The sequence below is a fragment of the Apteryx mantelli genome, chromosome 33, assembly GCF_036417845.1.
Source record: "Apteryx mantelli isolate bAptMan1 chromosome 33, bAptMan1.hap1, whole genome shotgun sequence".
NCBI lineage: Eukaryota > Metazoa > Chordata > Aves > Apterygiformes > Apterygidae > Apteryx > Apteryx mantelli.
In genome coordinates this window covers 3,506,299-3,526,006 of record NC_090010.1, presented here as the reverse complement: position 1 = coordinate 3,526,006, position 19,708 = coordinate 3,506,299, and the positions used below count along the sequence as shown (strand labels likewise).

General features: G+C 72.9%; 3 protein-coding genes across 3 annotated transcripts; all 3 read left to right on the top strand.

Moving 5' to 3' along the window:
• Positions 1-4,227: 4,227 nt before the first annotated feature.
• LOC106492953 (tubulin alpha-1C chain) lies at positions 4,228-8,308 on the top strand. Its single transcript, XM_067314110.1, has 4 exons — positions 4,228-4,308; positions 6,167-6,389; positions 6,477-6,625; positions 7,273-8,308. Exons 1-4 carry the CDS (start codon positions 4,306-4,308, stop codon positions 8,245-8,247), a joined length of 1,350 nt encoding a protein of 449 aa, XP_067170211.1. The 5' UTR covers positions 4,228-4,305; the 3' UTR covers positions 8,248-8,308.
• A 2,256-nt stretch (positions 8,309-10,564) lies between these two features.
• PRPH (peripherin) lies at positions 10,565-14,409 on the top strand. The gene is made up of 9 exons (XM_067313953.1): positions 10,565-10,941; positions 12,125-12,185; positions 12,528-12,623; positions 12,724-12,894; positions 12,992-13,117; positions 13,209-13,429; positions 13,513-13,562; positions 13,869-13,945; positions 14,023-14,409. Exons 1-9 carry the CDS (start codon positions 10,565-10,567, stop codon positions 14,068-14,070), a joined length of 1,227 nt encoding a protein of 408 aa, XP_067170054.1. The 3' UTR covers positions 14,071-14,409.
• Positions 14,410-15,361: 952 nt separating this feature from the next.
• TROAP (trophinin associated protein) lies at positions 15,362-19,079 on the top strand. Its single transcript, XM_067313965.1, has 11 exons — positions 15,362-15,375; positions 15,927-16,205; positions 16,312-16,355; positions 16,469-16,605; positions 16,686-16,764; positions 17,223-17,314; positions 17,417-17,494; positions 17,615-17,704; positions 17,820-17,885; positions 18,278-18,601; positions 18,776-19,079. The coding sequence occupies exons 2-11, from the start codon at positions 15,949-15,951 to the stop codon at positions 18,857-18,859; spliced, it is 1,251 nt and encodes a 416-aa protein (XP_067170066.1). The 5' UTR covers positions 15,362-15,375; positions 15,927-15,948; the 3' UTR covers positions 18,860-19,079.
• Positions 19,080-19,708: the final 629 nt, after the last annotated feature.

Sequence of the window (19,708 nt, the reverse complement as noted above, 5' to 3'; positions counted from 1 at the left end):
CAAAGAAGGGCCCCGGTTTGGGCACTTTCCACCCGAACAAAGGACAGCTCAGCCCCTGCACCGGAGGGGCTTAATGCCCCCCCGGGCGGCAGAGGGGGGCGAGGGGCTGGGATCCGCTTCGGGCTGGGAGCGGGGAGAGCAGGGAGAGCGGGGAGGGTGCGGCGGGGCGTGGGGCTGAGCCGGGGCTGAGCGCGGGATCATTCCGGCCGCTGGGCTCAGCGTCTTCCTCGGGCCTGGGCAGGGGGGAGCCGGGAAATTCAGTTCCCTCCAGGCCTAATTCCCAGAGCCGTTGATTGCAAATGGGCTTTTCAGCGCGTGAATAAGATCCTGGCCTGAAGCACACTCATCGCTTGGACGCGGCCCCGAATCCGCCCGATCCTGGAGTGCGGGAAACGCCTCCCGCCTTTGTCTCCCGGCTGCTCTCGGATCCTTGGCTCCGGCGTCGGGGCCCGGCAGGGCGTCCCCGGGGTGCCGGGGTGCCCGGGGCGCTCGGAGCAGCCCCCTGCCTTGGGGACCTCCCCCCGGGCTGGGGCAGGAGGATCTTGCAGCTCGGACACCGGGGTCCCTTGCCCACCCCTGCCCCGAGCTTTGTCTGGGGGGGGGGCAGCGGGGGCGGCGGGGGCATCACCCCCCCGGGGTGCACAGGAGCGGGGCAAAGGGTTTGCAGCGGCATGGGGGTCCGCGGCACCGATGGTCCTGGAGTGGGGGGGGGGGGCCCTGGCCCCCGGCCTCCCAGACCCTTCCCATCTCGTTAGGTATGGAAGACCAGTCGTCTCCCCGCCGACCGCTGCTAGGCAACCGCAGGGTTGCTAGGAGACCGGTTGCTAGGACAAGGGCTGGGACACCCCCCCCACCCCGCATCCCCCCTCCCCGGCATCCATCACCCTGCAGGGCTCGGCCGGCCGGGGGGACGCGGGGAGAGAGGGCTGGCGCGAACCCGCCTGGCTGGGCAGGGGGTCCCCGATACCCGGCCCCACTGTGCCACCATGGGGGGGGGGGACACCAGCCCGGGGGGGGGTCCCGATGCCCAGCCCTGCTGCGCCCCGGCGGGGGGGACACCAACCCCCCCCCCCCCGTGCTCCCAGCCGCCCCCCCGGGCGCTTCCCTCCCCGCCTGCGCCGTGTTGACTGTTGGTAGCAACGCGGCGGCTCCTGGTGACGGTTGCTGGGCCCCCGCCGTGTTTGCAGCCCGCCGGCGCGGCCCGGGCACGGCCGAGCCGGCAGCAGCCGTGGGCTCCGGGGACCCCCCCGGCCGGCGGCAGGCGCTCCGGGGGCTTTGGGCACGCTGCTCTCCCGGCTTGCCCCGCGGCCAGGCGCTCCGGCGGCCGCCCGCCTGCACGTGGCCCCCGCTCGTCCCCATCCGGCTGCACGCCCCGGAGCCGCCGGCGCTTCCAGCGGCTCCTGCCGCCTGACCGGGGCTGCCGGCTCCCACCTCATCCCGCCAGCTGCGGGCAGCCCCCTCGGAGGCGCCGGCCCCGGCGCATCCCCCAGAGCCGGCGCCGACACTGGGGTGTGCCAGCGACCTTGGAGGCGTTTGGGCCGGCTCTCGGTGTCCCGAGTTTATCAGTTCTCGTGGGCTCGGCGGCATCGCTATCTGTCCTTGGGAGACTTTCACACGCTCCCTTTCTCCGCACGCGTTTTCCCTCCCCGCAGCTGCTGCGTTACGGCAATTGCTCCCCCGACGCTGGCGCAGCAGGGGCCTCGCAGGAGCGGGGGAGCCTGGCCGGGGCACGGGAGGTGCCTGCGGCGCTCGGGGGGGCTGCTCGGAAGCGGGGGGACGCCCCGGGGGACGCAGCACGCCGAGCAAGGAGAGGCGACTCGGCAGCAGCTGCTCGGCAGCCGGGATCTGGCATCCTGCAGCACAGCGCGGCCACCGGGAGCGGCTGGGGGGCCGCGGAGCCGCGCGTCCATCATGGCCCGTTTGGGTCTCGCAGCCCTGCTGCAGTTCACGGGGAGACAAAGTGACCCGTCCGCTGCTACTTTTAACCCGTTTCCCTGCAGAAACCGGGCGCGTGTGCCCGCGGTGTCTGCGTGTCCCCTGCGAACATCAATGTGACGGGTGAATCCGAGCGGAGAGCAGGCAGCGCCGCACTGGGCAGGCTCCGGCCGCTCGCGCCCTCCCTGGAGCGGGAGGGAAAGGCCCCGAGCCCCCGAGCCCCCGAGCCCCGTCGTGCCTGTCAGTGCAGGGGGTCAGGGCCAGCGGTGCCCCCCGGGGCTGCCTGTCCCCGTGGAGCCCCGGCACGGCGGCGGCAGGGATGAGCCCCGGGGGCCGAGGCCGCACAGGCAGCACGTGGCATAGTGGGGTGCAGCAGTGCAAGGCACGGTGTAGCTGGACATGGTGGTGCAGGGCACAGTGTAGCAGGGCACAGCGGTGCAGGGCACAGTGCAGCGGGACACGGCGGTGCAGGATGCAGTGCAGCGGGACACGGCGGTGCAGGATGCAGTGCAGCAGGACACTGGTGCAGGGCACAGTGTAGCAGGACACGGTGGTGCAGGGCACAGTGTAGCAGGACACAGCGGTGCAGGACACGGTGTAGCAGGACACAGCGGTGCAGGACACGGTGTAGCAGGACACAGCGGTGCAGGGCATGGTGTAGCAGGACACAGCGGTGCAGGGCACAGTGTAGCAGGGCACGGCAGTGCAGGGCATGGTGTAGCAGGGCACGGCGGTGCAGGGCACAGTGTAGCCAGACACAGCGGTGCAGGACATGGTGTAGCAGGACACAGTGGTGCAGGACATGGTGTAGCAGGACATGGTGGTGCAGGGCACGGTGTAGTGGGACAGGGCGGTGCAGGCCATGGCAATGCAGGGCACAGTGTAGCAGGACACAATGGTGCAGGGCATGGTGTAGCAGGACACGGTGTAGCAGGGCACGGCGGTGCAGGGCTTGGCACAGCAGGACCTGCCGATGCAGGACCCAGCAGCGTGGGGCACAAAGGAGCAAGGCGCAGCGGCGCGGGGGACGGTGGTGCGGGACCCGACGGTGCAGGGGACAGCGATGGGGGGCAGCAGGGAGCGGGGGCCGCCCGGGCAGGGCGGGGGCCGGCGGCGGGGGCAGCAGGGAGCGGGGGCCGGCGGGCGGCGCGGGGCGTGGGGAGGGGGCTGCCGCCGCCACAGCCCAGCGCTCGGCGGGGGCAGCACCGCATTGCGGCAAACCCGCGAATAAAGGCGGCGGCGAGGCGGCGGTGGCAGCGGCGGCGAGACCGGCGCTCCCGGCCCACCCCGCCCCGGGGCTGCCCCCGCTGCCGCAGCCCCCCCTGCCCGAGCCCCCTCGCCAGCCGCCCCCCCCGGTGCGACACAGGGTCCCTGAAGCCCCTGCAAGGCCCAGGGCCGCAGCGTGTCCCCAGCAGGACGAGCAGGGACCGTGGGGAGGCGGCACGCACCGGCCAGCCCCCCCGCGGGAATTGCCCCGGAGGAGCTGCCCCGGGAGCTGGCAGGGGAACAGAGGCGGCGATGGGGCGCCGGAGCCGGCGCGGCGGGTGCCCGCCGGGCTTCCCACGGGAATGGCAGGGGAACGACGGCGCCTGCTGCCGGGGGGCGCGGGGACCCCTCCGGCCCCGGCCCCCCCCGCCCCTGCGCAGCCCCGTCCTGCCCCCCTGCCCCAGGCTCGTCCATTCGGCCCCCAGCCCCCTCCTGCCCCTGCCCGGCCCCCTCCTGCCCCATGGCTGCCCGAGCCCCTCACCCTGACCCCCTCCTGCCCCAGCCTCGTCCATTCTGCCCCCAGCCTTTGTTCTGCCCCCCAGCTCCCGCCTCCTCCTGCCCCCAGCCCCCACCTGCCCCCCAGCTATCCCAGCCCCTGCCCCGAATCCCCCTCCTGCCCCAGCCCCTGCCCCAGCACAGCCCCCCCGTGCCACAGCCTCGTCCATTCTGCCCCCAACCCTTGTCCTGCCCCCCAGCAGCTGCCCTCCTGCCCAGTCCCCTCCTGCCCCCGGCTCCTGCCCCCTCCTGCCCCCCTTCCCCAGCACAGCCCTCCCCGCTCCCGCCCCCGCCCCCGCCCGGCCCCCTCCTGGCCCCGCCCCCGTATCGGACGCCCCGCCCCTCTCCCCGCCCCCGCTCCGCGCCTCTCGCCCCCCACATTCCACTCTGCTGACGTCACCGCGACGTGCCCGCTCCAACTTTCGAATCGGCCAATCGCACTCGAGGCGGGGCGGGGAGGGCGGGGCGCGGGGAGAGGGCGGGGCCCCTCCCGTAGTCCCCGCCCCTCCGCGGACGCCCCGCCCCCCGAGGTATAAAAGGCCTCGGCCCCACGCGGCACCTCGCGTCCCTCTCACCAGCGGCTCCGTAACTGGTCGGGCAGTGAGCGACATGGTGAGGGCGCGGGTTCGAGGCTGCCCTCCGCCGGGCGCCCGTGCGGGGGGCTGGGGTGGCTTGGGGGGCAATGCGTGGGGCCCATGCATGGGCTGGGGAAGCACGTGGGGGGCAGTGCAGGGCCTTACATGCCCTAAAGCCTGGGCAGTGTGTGGGGTGGGGATTGGAGGGTCGCAAGGCTGCTGCATGCCCTAGGGCAGGGTGTGGGGCTCTTACATGGCTCATGGCAGCATCTGGGGCCCTTGCATGCCCCAAAACTAGAGCCATGTGTGGGGTAGGGGCTGTAGGGTTCCCATGTGCCCCAGGGCAGTGTGTGGAGTGGGGGATGCCTTAGGCCCTTGCATGCCTCAAGGCCACCATGTGGGGCTGGGGGTCTGGGGTGCAGGGCCCCCCATGTGCCAGGGTGGAAAGCAAGGTCCTTGCATGCCCTGAGAGCAAGGCAATGTGTGGGGCAAGGGATTGCAGAGGCCTTGGTTACTCCATGGCCAGGGCAGCAGTCCCCATCTGCCCATGGGCTTGCCAGTCTGGGTGACCCTGCCCCAGGGATGTGCAAGACCTGTGCCCTGGGGTGCTCTGCCCCTTGGTTTGGGGGCACACAGGGATGCAGCAGCTGGCCTGGGGTTGCCAGGAGCCACACCGGGTCTCCACTTCCTGCCAGGGCCTCACCATTAAGCTGTGCAGCCTCATGGGGCTGGCTGCATATAAGCAGGAAGGAAAACCTGCCCAAAAAAGGTGGATTTGGGGGTGCTGGGGTGACTCTATTGTTACTCCGTTCCTGGTGACCAGGTTCAGAGGCTTCCCTTGCTGGGAGCCCGACCTGGGCTGGGGAGTTTGCACCCGCAGCCAGGTGGGGGTGAGTCACGGCAGTGTCAGCAGCGTGGGGTGATGGCAGGGGCAGGCCCCCACCCTGTCATCCCCACCTGGGTGAAACCAGCAGCAGCCAGTGCCGCTGGCAGGAGCTCCCCACCGCTCGGCGAGCTGCCGTCCCTACGCCGGGCAGCGCAACAGACAGCGGAAACTCGTGGGAATCTCCTCCCAGACTTTCCCGCGGTGCTTGGGGAACTTTTTCCCCAGCCCTTGGAGTTTGTTTGCTGACTTTGCTGGGCTGCGGCCAAGTGCCGGAGCTGCCGAGCGCTGGGCTCACGCACGGGAGTGGGAGCCTTCGCCGGGTGCCGTTCCCAGGAGCGGAGGTGGCCTGTGCCCGCCGGCGTCAGACATGCAAAGGTGCTGGCTGCCCTCCGGGTTCAGCGCCGTCTTCTGACCTCAGCCCTGCAAATTACAGCCCTCGCCACTGCTTATCTGGCATTTTTTCCCGTGAGTCAGATGGCAGGCGCTTGCAGATTTAAGCTGGCTTAAAGGGAAAAGGCCTTGTACCAAAAGAATGGGATTAACATGGAGGCCAAATGAGCTCAGAGGGTTACACAATTGCTGGAGGAGCAGGGATCAGGCAGTGAAAAGGGGAGTGTTTCCATGGGTCCCGCCAGGAATGTCCCCTGGCTCTGGAGACTGGCCTGTTCTTATATAAATCGTGGGGGCCCCCCGAGCTCCCTCGGCCGCGGACGGGAACCGGCTGCCTCGCGCATTTGTTGGAAGCGGCTCGGTGGCACAAAGCGGGGCCCTGGCGAAGAATAGCCCCTTTCAGGAGGCTGGGGCTGCCCGGCCGTCCCGTTACGTGCCTCGGGTGGAGGGAGCCGGGCGTTAACCCGGGGTAAAAACCCAGTTCCCAGCTCTGGGGCAGGGGGAAGCGATGGGGGGGCTGAGCCCCTTCGCAGCCGGCCTGGAGCCCCACGGCTGGGAGGGGGGGGCAACGGTGCCCCGAAGGGAGCCAGACCCCAACGCCTCTCGCAATGCCCCGCAGCGTGAGTGCATCTCCATCCACGTGGGCCAAGCGGGCGTGCAGATCGGCAATGCCTGCTGGGAGCTGTACTGCCTGGAGCACGGCATCCAGCCCGACGGGCAGATGCCCAGCGACAAGACCATCGGCGGCGGCGACGACTCCTTCAACACCTTCTTCAGCGAGACGGGGGCCGGCAAGCACGTGCCGCGCGCCGTCTTCGTGGACCTGGAGCCGACGGTGATCGGTGAGCGCGGGGCCGGGCGCGGGGCGGGGGGGCCGCGGTGGCGGCGGCATCACCGGTGCTAACGGGATGCCCGGCCTTGTTCCGCAGACGAAGTGCGCACAGGGACCTACCGGCAGCTCTTCCACCCCGAGCAGCTGATCACGGGCAAGGAGGATGCGGCCAACAACTACGCGCGGGGGCACTACACCATCGGCAAGGAGATCATCGACCTGGTCCTCGACCGCATCCGCAAGCTGGTGGGCAGCCTCCAGCGGTGCTGGCTTGGGGGGTGGGGGGCAGATGGGGGCTTGGGGTGGGCTTGCAGCCTGGGCTGCCCCGGGGAGGGGAATGGCTCTGCAGGGAGGTGATTAGCAGCTCATCCAGGACCTGGGCGAGGTGATGGGCTGCATCAGCCTAAGAGCGAAGGGTGGCCCTGAGCCCTGGGGAGGGAGGTGACTGGCGCCCAGGGCAGAGGGTGCTGCGGGTTGTGGTGCTCTCAGCCCTGGTCCCTGCTGTCCCCAGTATCCCGTGTACCAGCACTCTTGCCCCAGTGGCGATGCAGCTCCATCCGAGCATGGCTGGGCTGCGGAGGGGAGAAAGGGCCGCGTTGTGCCCAGGGACCATGTGGCCCCATTGCGTGGGTGCCCCTGGAAGGGCTGGTTGAGCTGGTGAGGCTTCCCGAGCTCTTTGAACCTCTGTTCTCACGCCGGGGCTGGCGCCTGGGCTGGCGGGACCTGCTCCTCTGCTGGCTCTGCTCAGGGTGTTCCTGGTGGATCAAAGGCTGGTAGCTCGCTGCCCACAGCCTTGCTTGGGGCAGGAGGCTCCTGCTAGACCTGCCCTGGGAAGGAGCAGAGTGCGGAGTCATGGCTGACTTGTCCAAACCCAACTGGGGCTCTCTCAACAGGCTGACCAGTGCACAGGCCTGCAGGGCTTCCTGGTCTTCCACAGTTTCGGTGGGGGCACCGGCTCTGGCTTCACCTCCCTGCTCATGGAGCGCCTCTCTGTCGACTATGGCAAGAAGTCCAAGCTGGAGTTCTCCATCTACCCGGCACCACAGGTGTCCACAGCCGTGGTGGAGCCCTACAACTCCATCCTCACCACCCACACCACCCTGGAGCACTCCGACTGTGCCTTCATGGTGGACAACGAGGCCATCTACGACATCTGCCGCAGGAACCTGGACATCGAGCGCCCCACCTACACCAACCTGAACCGCCTTATCAGCCAGATCGTGTCCTCCATCACGGCGTCCCTGCGCTTTGATGGGGCCCTGAATGTCGATCTGACCGAGTTCCAGACCAACCTGGTGCCCTACCCCCGTATCCACTTCCCCCTGGCCACCTATGCCCCCGTCATCTCTGCTGAGAAAGCTTACCACGAGCAGCTCACGGTGGCGGAGATCACCAACGCCTGCTTTGAGCCGGCCAACCAGATGGTGAAGTGTGACCCTCGCCACGGCAAGTACATGGCCTGCTGCCTGCTGTACCGTGGCGACGTGGTGCCCAAAGATGTCAATGCTGCCATTGCCACCATCAAGACCAAGCGCAGCATCCAGTTTGTGGACTGGTGCCCCACGGGTTTCAAGGTGGGCATCAACTACCAGCCGCCCACGGTGGTTCCCGGCGGGGACCTGGCCAAGGTGCAGCGCGCCGTGTGCATGCTGAGCAACACGACGGCCATCGCCGAGGCCTGGGCCCGCCTGGACCACAAGTTTGACCTGATGTACGCCAAGCGTGCCTTCGTGCACTGGTACGTGGGGGAGGGCATGGAGGAGGGGGAGTTCTCGGAGGCGCGGGAGGACATGGCTGCCCTGGAGAAGGATTATGAGGAGGTGGGAGCAGACAGCATGGAGGGCGAGGAGGAAGGGGAGGAATACTAGTGCCTTGTCTCTTCCCGAGAGCTGCAGCGGCTGAAGCTGTTCATTAAAATTGCTCATCCCATTCTGGCCTCTTGTTCATTGTCTGCTGACAGTCTGGCTCCGTGGGGACCCGGGCAGGACGCCGGGCAGCTGGGGCCGTGTGGGGTGTGTGGGACATCCCGAGGGATGGGGCTGCTGCCTGGGAAGGCTGCCCAGCACCAGCTGGCAGCTGATGGAGAGGGGGGGTTCGAGGTGGATGCCCTTGGCCGGCTTGGTCATGGATCCTGCTGGGAGAGCCTGGCTGGTTACACCAGTGCTGAGCTGTCTGCCCCAGGCCTGGGATGTGGTCTCACCCCCGTGCTCTGTGCTGCCCCGGGGGTCCTGGTGATGCTGGCCCGTGCTGCAGAGATGGACTGGGGGACTGTCCCCGGGGAGGGGGTGGAAGCTGGGCTGGTGCCTGGAGCCCTGTCCCTGCTGGAGCAGGATGTGTCTGCTGCCCCTGGGGACTGTCCTCGTCTGCCCTGTCCCTGGCCACCCCCAGCCTGCTGCGCTGCTGGCTCCCAGGCGCCCTCCTGTGCTGCCTAGGGGTGCTGGTGGTGGCTGTGGGGTGCGTGGGCAGGATGCGGCTCTGAGCGTGACCGTGGGGCTGGGATGCTCCGGGGGGGAGGGGGTATCCCAGGGCACTGCCGCAGCCTGCGTACGTGGTGTCTGCAGCGTGCCAAGCTTGGTGGGGGGCTGCTGGGCTTGTGGGGGGAGTCAGTGCAATGCCCCTGGTCTGGGGAGACCCCAGCTCAGTCTGGGACCCCTGGGTGGGGGTCAGGTGCTGGGGGAGGTTGTGGGGGGTTTGCAGGGCACCCCCAGCCTGGGGACCCCCACCACCTCCCAGGGCACAGCCCAAGCGGGGCCGGGGGTGTTGGCATCCCAAGGGGCTTCAGCGGCTGCAGCCAGGCAGCGGCTTCCTCGACGTGCCGCCGGGGCCACGCAGCTCCCAGGGGGCCTGGGCTGGGGCCCCCGTGATGCCCCAGCTCCTGCCGTGGAGCCGGCGGGGGGACTGTCCTTGCCCGGCTCCGGGTACTGCCCTGCCAAGGCCTTTGGGTGCTTCGGCACCAAAAAGGGATGTTAAACCCCCAGTGAGACCCTTCCGCCCCTGCCGTGTCCCCAGCATCCGGCTTTGCCCCTGTCTCTGCTCCCCAGCACGGGGAGCCCCCAGGCCCCTGGGCAGAGGCCCGGAGCGTTTCCCGTAAGCGCCGCCCTCCTGCGAGCGGCTGCCTGGGAAGGGAGGGAAGGGAAGGGAAGGAAAGGGAAGGGAAGGGAAGGGAAGGGGGGCCGGGGCGGGCAGAGCCCCCGCGCACGGCACTGCGGCCCCGGAGAGAGCCGAGTCATGGCCGGCCCCACCAGCCCCCACGACCGGCTGGGGGGCAGGGACAGCGCAGGTGCCCGGGGGGGCCCCGGCCCCTCCGGACAGGCAGTGCCTGCCTCTCCCTGCTCCGTGGGGCTCAGCATCCCAAGCAGGATGGGCCCGCGGTGGCAATGGGGGCTCCGTGCGCCGGGGAATGAGGATGGGCTGGATGCCAAGGGGCTCGCCCGGCCCCCCCACAGGGAACCCGGGAGTCCGGGCTCCTGGCAGGAGACCCAGGCATTTGATCCCAGGTGTGAGAGCCCCCAGCGCTGCCCTGGGAGCCAGGGTGGGGGGCCTGGGGGCCCTCGGGTGGAGTGGGCAGGCTGGTTGTACTGGTCCCCTCCCAGCAGCCACTGGTGCCTGGGGGTGTCAGGGGCACTGGGGGGGCCGAATCCCTGGGGCTGGTGCCGGAGGCTGGGGAGGAGGGGGCTGGCGCTGGCTCCCAGCACGATGCTGCTGCCGCACTGACCCCCCCCCCCCCCATTATCCGGCTCCGGCTCCATCAGCAGCGCAGGGTCCCCGCAGGCACCGGCTGATTCAGGTACCCCGCTGCAGCCGCCCCCCTACACCTGCTCCGCGCCCCCCCCCCCAGCCGTGGGGCTGCACAGCCTGTGGGGCTGGGGGGCGACGGGGGGCAGGACCTGCACCCCCCGCCCCATCCAGCAGAGCCCAGCGCCCCCGGGCACTGCGGGGCCCCTCTCCCTGTCCCCCGGTGGGGAGGGGGGGGGACACCCTGCACCCCCGGGACCGCCCGGCCCCTGCACCCCCGAGGGGGGCCAATCTCCGAGCATCCCCTTCCTCCGGGGCCACGGGGGCTCCGCGCCCCGTCGGGGAGACCCCTCCCCTGGCGCCGGGCCGCCCGGGTCCCCCCCGGCGGGGCGGAGCCGCCGCCCGCTATAAAGCGCCGGTGGCGGCGGCCGCCGCCCTCCCGGTGCTGCCATGAGCCGCGGCGGCGGCCGCGCCCCCTCGCTGCGCCGCGCCGTCGGGGCGCCGCCGCCCGTCGCTGCGGGGCGGCCGCCGGGGCTGGCGGCGGCGGCGGCGGCGGCGCGGAGCGCGGAGCGGGCCGAGCTGGCGGCGCTCAACGACCGCTTCGCCGCCTTCCTGGAGCGGGTGCGGGCGCTGGAGCGGCAGAACGGGGCGCTGCGGGCCGCGCTGGGCCGCGCCGCCGCCGCCGCCGCCCCCCCCCGCGCCGCCGGGCTGCTGCGCGACGAGCTGCGGGAGCTGCGGGAGCGACTGCAGCGCCTGGGCCGCGACCGCGACCGCCTGCAGGCCGAGCGCGACGGGCTCGCCGGGGACCTGGCGGCGCTGCGGCAGCGGTGGGCGGCCCGCGCCGGGGGGGGGGGCGCACGGGGATGCGCTGGGGCGGCCGCCGGGGGATGCACCCGGGGGTGCTGGGCTGGGCACCGGGGGATGCACCGGGGATGCTGGGCTGAGCACCGGGGGATGCACCGGGATGCGCTGGGGCGGCCGCCGGGGGATGCACCCGGGGGTGCTGGGCTGGGCACCGGGGGGATGCACAGGGATGCGCTGGGGCGGCCACCGGGGGATGCACCGAGGATACTGGGCTGAGCACCGGGGGGATGCACCGGGATGCGCTGGGGCTGAGCACCGGGGGGATGCACAGGGATGCGCTGGGGCTGGGCACCGGGGGATGCACCGGGGGTGCTGGGCTGAGCACCGGGGGGATGCACCGGGATGCGCTGGGGCTGGGCACCGGGGGATGCACCCGGGGATGATGGGCTGGGCACCGGGGGGATGCACCGGGATGCGCTGGGGCTGAGCACCGGGGGGATGCACAGGGATGCGCTGGGGCTGGGCGCCGGGGGATGCACCGGGGGTGCTGGGCTGAGCACCGGGGGATGCACAGGGATGCACTGGGGCAGGCACCGGGGGATGCACCGGGGGGATGCTGAAGAGAGGACCGGGGGGGTGCACAGGGATGTGCTGGGCTGGGCACCGGGGGATGCACCGAGGGTGCTGAGGAGAGGATAGAGGGATGCACAAGGATGCGCTGGGCTGGGCACCGGGGGATGTACCCGGGGGTGCCAAGGAGGACACCGGGGGGTGCACTAGGGTGGGGGCTGCGGGATGCACCGGGGAGGGCACAGGGATGTGCTGGGGAAGAGACCCGGGAGTGCGCCGGGGGACACACGGGGATGTGCTGGGGTGGGGACCGGGGAGGAACCCGGGGGTTACAGCCGGTGCACCAGGGCGGGGACCGGGAGTGAATGGGGGAGAGACGGGGGATGCACAGGGGACACCGGGAGGGACGGGGTGGGACAGGGCGGCGGAGGCCGGGGGGGGGGGCACTGGGAGGGACGGGGGGAGCTGGACACTGCAGAGGGGTGGCCCTGGGCAGGGAGTGGCCCTGGGAGGGGACATGGTGACGTGCTGGGCAGGGCAGTGTCCCTAAGGGGGGGCACGGCGGTGGCCCTGGGAGGGGATGTGCCGGCGCCCCCCCCCCCCCCCATGGTGCCTCCTCACTCCCGCTGTGCCCAGGCTGGAGGACGAGGTGCAGAAGCGGGAGGATGCGGAGCAGAACCTGCTGCTCTTCCGCAAGGTGAGTGGTCAGGGGGTCCCGGGGGGGGGCCTGTGCCGGCCCACGTCCACGTGCCTGTGTCTGCATGGGCACCGGGGCTGGGGGGGCCGGAGCAGCCCATGGGGCACGGCGGAGGCCGGGCAGCATCTGCGTGTGCGATGCACAGCCCCGTGCAATGCCCGCCGGCGACGCCGTCTCGTGCGTGGCTGCTTCACCCAGCTGCGCCCACGCGGCCCCACCAGCCCCTGGTGCACAGCAGCGTGCAAAGGCCCCGGGGGGGGGGGGGGGATGGGGGACACATGCGGGGGGGGGCCCCGTCCGCTCCGCGCCGCCCCTGCGGCTCGGCCGCTCCTCTCCCCGCAGGACGTGGATGACGCCACGCTGTCCCGCCTGGAGCTGGAGCGCAAGATCGAGCTGCTCATGGACGAGCTGCAGTTCCTGAGGAAGCTGCACGAGGAGGTGGGGAGGGGGTGGCGGGGGGACGGCAGGGGGCAGCCGGACCCCCGCACCGCGCCGTGGCGTGGCGTGGCGTGGCGTGACGTGCCGGCGGGGCGCGCAGGAGCTGCGGGAGCTGGAGGCGAGCGCGCAGAGCCGGGCGGCGCCGGCGGAGGCGGCACGGGCGGAGGCGTGCGCCCCGGACCTGACGGCCGCCCTGCGCGACATCCGCACCCAGTACGAGAGCATCGCCGTGAGGAACCTGCAGGAGGCCGAGGACTGGTACAAGTCCAAGGTAGCGGGCGCCGCGCCGTACGGGGCCGGGGAGCGGCGCGCGGGGCCGGGGGGGCCCCGGCGGCCCTGATGCCCCCCGTCCCCCCCAATCCCCGCAGTTCGCCGACCTCTCGGACGCGGCGAACCGCAACCACGAGGCGCTGCGGCTGGCCAAGCAGGAGATGAGCGAGTCGCGGCGGCACATCCAGAGCCTCACCTGCGAGGTGGACGGGCTCAAGGGCACGGTGAGCGCGGCGCGGGCACCCCGGCGGCGGCGGGGGCAACGCCGTGCGTGGCCCCCCCTCACCACCACCCCCCCCGCCGCCCCCCCCCCAGAACGAGGCGCTGCAGCGGCAGATGCGGGAGATGGAGGCGGCGTTCGGGGCCGAGATCGGCACCTACCAGGCCGCCGTGGGGCGGCTGGAGCAGGAGATGGAGCACATGAAGGAGGAGATGGGCCGGCACCTGCGCGAGTACCAGGACCTGCTGCACGTCAAGATGGCCCTGGACATCGAGATCGCCACGTACCGCAAGCTGCTGGAGGGCGAGGAGAGCCGGTGAGCCCCGTGCTGGCCCCGGCCCCCCCCGCCCAGGGCTGGCCCCCCCCGCTCACCCGCTGTCGTCGTCCCCCCCCCCCCAGGATCGCCATCCCCGTGCACGCCATGGCCCCCTTCAGCACCAGGAGCTCAGGTGAGGGGCAGCCACGGCCGGAGAGGAGAGGTGGGAAGGGGGGGACCTTGCGGGGGGCCCCGGTGTGTCCCCCTGGTCATGCCCCTGCATGGGGTGGCATTGCATCCGCGTGCATCCTGGGGTGGTATTGCACCTGCGTGCATCCCAGGGTGGCTTTGCACCCACATGCACCCCGGGGTGGCATTGCACCCGCGTGCACCCCACATGGCAATGCACCTGCATGCACCCCGGGGTGGCACCGTACCCACGTGCACCCGTGGGACGGGGGGGGCTCGGGGGGTGGCTGACGGCCTCCCCGCGCCCCAGCCTTCGAGCCGCAGCCGGTGGAGATGCACGCCAGGAGGATGGTGCTCATCAAAACCATCGAGACGCGGGACGGGCAGGTGAGCACCAGGGGCCGGCGGGCGCAGCGGGGGGATGCCCGGGTCCCCGCGTCCCCGACGCTGCCATCCCCCCGCAGCAGGTGGTGACGGAGACACACAAGGAGCGAGCGGAGCCTGGGCAGTGACGCAGCCGGACACGGGTTCGGCGTGGGCTGGCGCCGGAGCCATCGAGCAGCCGGAGCCGCCGAGCGCCCCGGCAGGATGCGGCCGCAGAGCTGGCGTGCCAAGCGCTGCTCCTGGAGCCGGGGCTCATGGCCGGGCGCAGGCAGATGCCGAGATGGCTCCTTCCCCCTTGTATTTATTGATATTTATTTATTTCCCCTGTCCTGGAAACTTGGCTGGACGCAGCAGTTTCCTGCCCTGCCCGACCTGGGGGGTCCTGGCTGCCCTCGCCCCGATGGCGGTGCCGCTCGTCCCGGTGTTGTCCCCTCCCAGCCCCCCCTCCAGCCCCCTGCTTGCCCCTGCCATGCCGTGGGGCTCGGGGTGCCCCAGCCCCAGGGAGCCAAGAGGTGTGGGGCCGGCGGGGGGGTGCTGGGGGCTCCTGGCCATCTGCCCAGCTCGTGGCCCCACGAATGTCCCCATCCTGCTTGGCCAAGCAATAAAGACTGCAGCGAGGATGGGACTGGTGTCACTTGTGTCTGCGGGGACGTTGGGGCCATGCAGGTGCACAGGGTGCAACGGGGCTGCATTGGGGACGGGCCTGGGGGTGTCACCTGCGGGCAAACACGGGGCTGGAGCTGGGGTACGAGCCCTGGGTGCAGCCTGGGGCAGGGCAGGGCGGGTGCACGGGGCAGGGGTGCATGGAGCAGGACCGGGTGCATGGGGCACGGGTGTCGGGGTGGTGCACGGAGCAGGGGTGCAGCTGGGCAGGGCTGCCACATGACGCATGTATCAGGGGTGCAGGGCTGGGTGCAGGGGTGCACGGAGCGGGGGTGCACGGAGCAGGGGTGCACGGCTGGTGCAAGGAGCAGGGGTGCAAACCTGGCTGCAGGGTGCAGGGGTGCAGAGCTGGGTGCACGGAGCAGGGATGCAGGGAGCAAGGATGCAGGGGTGCGTGCATGGAGCAGGGGTGCAGGGAGTAAGGGTGGATGGTGCAGGGGTGGTGCACGGAGCAGGCTGCGCCGCCCGGAGGCACCGCCCGGCGGCGGACCCCGCTATCCCACAATCCTCCTGCCCCTCTACCCAACCCTTCCTCTCTATGGTCAGGCGCTTCCTCTTGAGATCGCCCCCTCGCTCTGATAGGCTGCGCGTTGCCGGCGACTGGGCGGGATCTAGGGCGGTGTCCACCAATCCAAACCTGGGCGCCGCACTCAGCCCCGCCTCCCGCGCTGCTCATTGGTCCGCCACGCGCCGGCCCCGCCACGCGCCGCGGCCAATCAGTGCGGTTGCTATTCTACAAACCGGCGGCGCCGCGGAGCGGGCGGGACCGAGTGAGGCGGACGCGGGTGTGCGCGCGGGGCGCGGGGGTGACGTCACGCGGGGGCCACGGCGGGGGGGGGGTGTTGGGGGGACCCCCGGGGGGTGTGTGGGGTACGGGCGGTTCCCTTTGGGGTACGTGTGGGGACCCTAATGACGTCACGCCAGGGGCGTCCCGAGTGGGGGGGGATCCCTTGGGGGGCACCCATGACGTCATTAGCGGGGTGATCCCAGATTTGGGGAGGGGGAACCCGTGGGGTGGGGATGGGGGGGGCTCGGGGACACGGGAGAGGGCCCCACGGCATCGCTCGGGGGGGGGTCCCGGGAGGGGGGTCCTCCATGACGTCACGCGAGGGTGTCCTCGGGAGGGGGTCCCCCATGACGTCACGCGGGGGTGACCCCCGGCGTGGGGGCTCGTTGACAGCAGTGGGGCTCCGGGGATACCTCAGTTGGGGAGGGGGGTCCCAAGAGGGACGCCGGGGAGTGTTTGGGGATGTTGGAGGGGATGTTGGGGGGGGGTCCCCGATGACGTCACACCGGGGTTCCCCCCCCCCCCCGCCCCCAGGCGCCGGCGCGGCCCCGCGGCCATGGCCGAAGCGCAGCAGGCACCAGGACCCCCGTCCGGCAAGGAGAACCGGCCGCCGGGGCCGCGGGGCTGCAGCCGCCTGCCCGTCCTCGCCCGCGGCCACCGCGGCCCCCCCGGCCCCCCCGCCGCCGCCGCCACCAGCCCCCCCGGCACCGCCACCAAAGCCGCCGGGTCGGGGGGCGGCCTGGCGCAGCGCGTGCCGCTGCAGCCCCTCGCCCTCCGGCCCCCCCAGCCGCAGGGGACGAGCTCCACGTGCAGGTGAGGGGCGCCGGGGGGGGGAAGCGGCGTGGGCTGAGACCGGCCAACTCGCCGCACGTGTGGGGAGGCCCTGTCCGGCTCACGGGGCTCTCGCGTCTCTCGGCAGCGCCCGGCCCGCGGAGGGGGGTCCCGCCGGCGCCGCCAAGGCGGGTGAGTGCACCCCAGAGGGGCCCAGGCGTCCGGGCGACCCCCCACCCCCGCCGTGGGGAGGGGTCCCGGCTGGTTCCCCCCCCCCCCCCCATAACGGCTCCCTCTCCCCGCAGACGGCGACTCCGTGCCGGAGCTGGCGGCCGCCCTGGCGGGGCTGGGGCTGGGCCAGGCCGCCGTGGGGCCTGCCGGTGCCCTCGGCCTGGCCCGCCGCGTCCCGCTGAGGGGCACCCCGGGGTGCCCCCCCTCCGCGGTGAGTCGCCCGGGGGGCGCGGGACCGGGCAGGGGGCTCCCCCGGCCCCGGCGCCCCGCTGACGTCTTCCCCCTCCCCAGGAGCGCCGGGCCTCGGTGCTGGGGGGCCCTGCGGGCACCCCCCTGCTGGAGAGCAGCCCCACGGCGCGGCGCCCCACGGGTAGGTGAGCCGGGGGGGGGGGTCTGGCCACCCCCTCGGGGGGTCCCTGCTGCCCCTCGGGGGGTCTGGCTGCCCCCCGAGTGTCCTTGCTGCCCCTCAGGGGGGTCTGACTGCCCTCTCGGGGGTCTCCACTGCCCCACTGGGGGGTCCCAGTGCCCCATTGGGGGTCTGGCTGCCCCCCATGGGGTCACTGCCACCCCGGGGGGTCCCTGCTGCCCCATTTGGGGGTCTGGCTGCCCCCCCTGAGTGTCTTTGCTGCTCCTCGGGGGGGGTCTGACTGCCCTCTTGGGGGTCTCCACTGCCCCACTGGGGGGTCCCAGTGCCCCACAGGGGGTCCTGGCTGCCCCCCCGGGGGTCCCTGCCACCCCCGGGGGTCCAGCTGCCTCCCAGGGGGTCCCAGCCCCCCCCCCGGGGGTCCGGCCACAGCTCAGGGCCCCCCCTTGTCCCCCTCCCCGCAGGCGCCGAGACCCCGGCGGCAGCCGGCACTGCGGACGCCCGCTTCCGCTCGCCCTTCGGCTCTGCCCGCCGCGTGCCCGTCACCCGGGTGGAGGTGGGTATCGGGACGGGGGGGGGGGGCACGGTGGGAGGGGGGGGGGACCCCCGGACGCCTGGGTCCTCTCCGGGGTCCCACCGGCCCCTCTCGTCCCCGCAGCGCCTGCAGCTCCGCAGCCAGCGGCCGCCCCTCTTCCGCACGCCCTGTGCCCGGCGCCCGCCGGCGGGTGCCCAGCAGGTGGGTGTCTGCCCCCTCCCCATCGCCGGGGGGCTGGAGGTGCGGGGGGAGGGGGGGTCCCGCTGCGGCCCCCCCCTTCCCCCCCCCCAAAGCCCCGCTCACGGCGCCGTCCCCCCGCAGACCCCCGGGGCGCGCTGGGGGCTGGCCCTGTCCCCCCAGGCCAGCCCCGACACCAAGCCCTGCGCCGCCGAGCGCGCCGGCCCGGCCCAGGTGAGTGCTGGGGGTGGGGAGGGGGGGGCAGAGCCCTTGGGGACCCCCCCCCGAGGGGCTCCGGGGGGGCGGCGGGGCCCCCCCTCGCCCGCGCTCACTGCAGGACCCTCCCCAGGACACGACCGTGGTGCGGCTCTTCGTGGGGGACGAGGGACGGCGGGACCCCGAGGCGACGGCGGAGGCAGGCTGGGGCTGGGGGGCCTTGGGGTTGGGGGGGGGTCCTGGGGTTGGGGGGGACCCTCAATGTCAGGGTGAGGGGGGCTCTGGGGAGGTAGGGGGGGTCCTGGGTATGGGGGGACCCTCAATGTCAGAGTGGGGGGGCTCTGGGGAGGTGGGGGGGGTCCTGGGGATGGGGTGGTCCTGGGGATGGGGGGGGGGACCCTCAGTGTCAGGGTTGGGGGGGGTCCTGGGGTCAGGACTGTGGGGATCCCTGGGGGGGGACATGGGGGGAACCCTGGAGGATGGGATGGGGGGGGGGGTCTGGAGGGGCCCTGTGCCCCAACCCAGCGGGGGGGGGGGGCAAAAGACACTCAGCACTGTGTCCCCAACGCTGTCCCCGTGTCCTCGTCCCAGGAGGGGGACAGGGGGGGCAGCGTCGCTGTCCCTGTGCCCCCAGCGCCCGGAGGGGACCGGCAGGGCTGCGGCGCCCCCGCGGCCCCCCCAGCCCCCGGCTCGGGGGGGGCGGCAGCGGCTCCGTCGCCCCTGGCGGTGCCGCCGTCCCGCGTGGCGGCGCTGCGGCAGCGCCTGGGCTCGCTGCAGGCGGCCCCGCAGCGCTTCCACGAGGCCTGCCTGGACGACGAGTGCGCCTTCTACACCAGCCGGCCCCCCCGGCGGCCCCCCCGGCCCCCGCGCTGCCCCGAGCCCGTCGGGCAGCTGCTGCAGGCGCAGGACGCCAAGGTGGGTCGGGGCGCCCGGACGCCTGGGCCCCCGCGGGGCGGCTGCCCGGGGCTGCCCCCGCGCGGCAGGGCCGGACGCCTGGGCCCGCAGCCCTTTTCTGTGGGGGGGGGGGGGGGTGCGGGGGGGGTACGTGGGTTGGCGGCGGTGCCAGCTCCTGCCCCTCTCCCCCTGCAGCACTTTATCCCCATCGGCCACCCCGGGGCTGGCGGGGACGGCGGGGACGACTCGCCGCCCGCCAGCCTGGGCCGCCCGGGGTGACGGGGACGGGGACGGACCCCACGACGCTGCTCCCGACCCCCCCTCAGAGCTGACGGCGACGTCCGCAGCCGGAGCTGCTTCCCTGCCTGGTGTGCGGGGGGGGGGGGGGTCTGGCTGGACGCGCGGCCCCCGCGGAGCCCCCGGGCGCCCTCCCGGCGCTCATGGCGGCGATGATGCCGCTTGCGCCCGCGCAGGTAATAAAGTACCGTTTGCACTTGCAGGCTGCTGTCGGGTCTCCTGGGGTGTTTTGGGGGGGGGGGGTCCTGCCCGGGGGCTTCCCTCCCCCCCCCCCTTCCTGCAGGGCCACGGCACCGCGGTGCCCCCGCAGCTGCGCCGTCCTGGCCGCTGGCCACGCGATGGCAGCACCGGCACGCCGGGGACGGGGCCGCCCGGACGCCTGGGTCCCGCCGCCGCCCCGTCCCCCCGGGTTGCAGCCCGTTGGGGTGGGCACAGCTCCCTCCGCGGGGAGTCGCGGGTGCCCCCGCAGCGGCGCACGCGGGGAGGGCGCCCGGCTCCGGCTCCGCGCCGGTTCCCAGCCTGCTCGGCGGGAAGGTGCCAATTACTGTCGCCGCCGGCCGCTGGCGAGCTCATTACCGCCGCGGCGCCGCGCGCAGCGGTGACAGGCGACAGACGGGGACGGGGCGGCGGGGCGGCGGGGTGCAGCCACCCCCAGCGCTCCGGAACGCGCGTCCCGTTCCCCCCCCCCCCCCCCCCGGGACTGGGCTGCCCCCGTCCCCCAGGGCCGGCGCGGGAGGCAAACGCAGCAGCTGCACGTCCAAAACCAGAGTATTTTATTGGGGGGGGGGGCAAACAACAAGTGCAACGACCAGACGCACGTTTCGGGGACGG

Bases quoted from the DNA above. Each gene is read 5' to 3' on its own strand.
- LOC106492953 (XM_067314110.1), top strand. The intron at 6,390-6,476 runs GTGAGCGCGGGG...CTTGTTCCGCAG, and splicing joins CCTGGAGCCGACGGTGATCG to ACGAAGTGCGCACAGGGACC. The intron at 6,626-7,272 runs GTGGGCAGCCTC...CTCTCTCAACAG, and splicing joins TCGACCGCATCCGCAAGCTG to GCTGACCAGTGCACAGGCCT.
- PRPH (XM_067313953.1), top strand. From the start codon at position 10,565: ATGAGCCGCGGCGGCGGCCGCGCCCCCTCGCTGCGCCGCGCCGTCGGG. The intron at 13,118-13,208 runs GTGAGCGCGGCG...CCCCCCCCCCAG, and splicing joins TGGACGGGCTCAAGGGCACG to AACGAGGCGCTGCAGCGGCA. The intron at 13,563-13,868 runs GTGAGGGGCAGC...CCCGCGCCCCAG, and splicing joins CTTCAGCACCAGGAGCTCAG to CCTTCGAGCCGCAGCCGGTG.
- TROAP (XM_067313965.1), top strand. From the start codon at position 15,949: ATGGCCGAAGCGCAGCAGGCACCAGGACCCCCGTCCGGCAAGGAGAAC. The intron at 16,356-16,468 runs GTGAGTGCACCC...CTCTCCCCGCAG, and splicing joins CGCCGGCGCCGCCAAGGCGG to ACGGCGACTCCGTGCCGGAG. The intron at 17,495-17,614 runs GTGGGTGTCTGC...GTCCCCCCGCAG, and splicing joins CGCCGGCGGGTGCCCAGCAG to ACCCCCGGGGCGCGCTGGGG.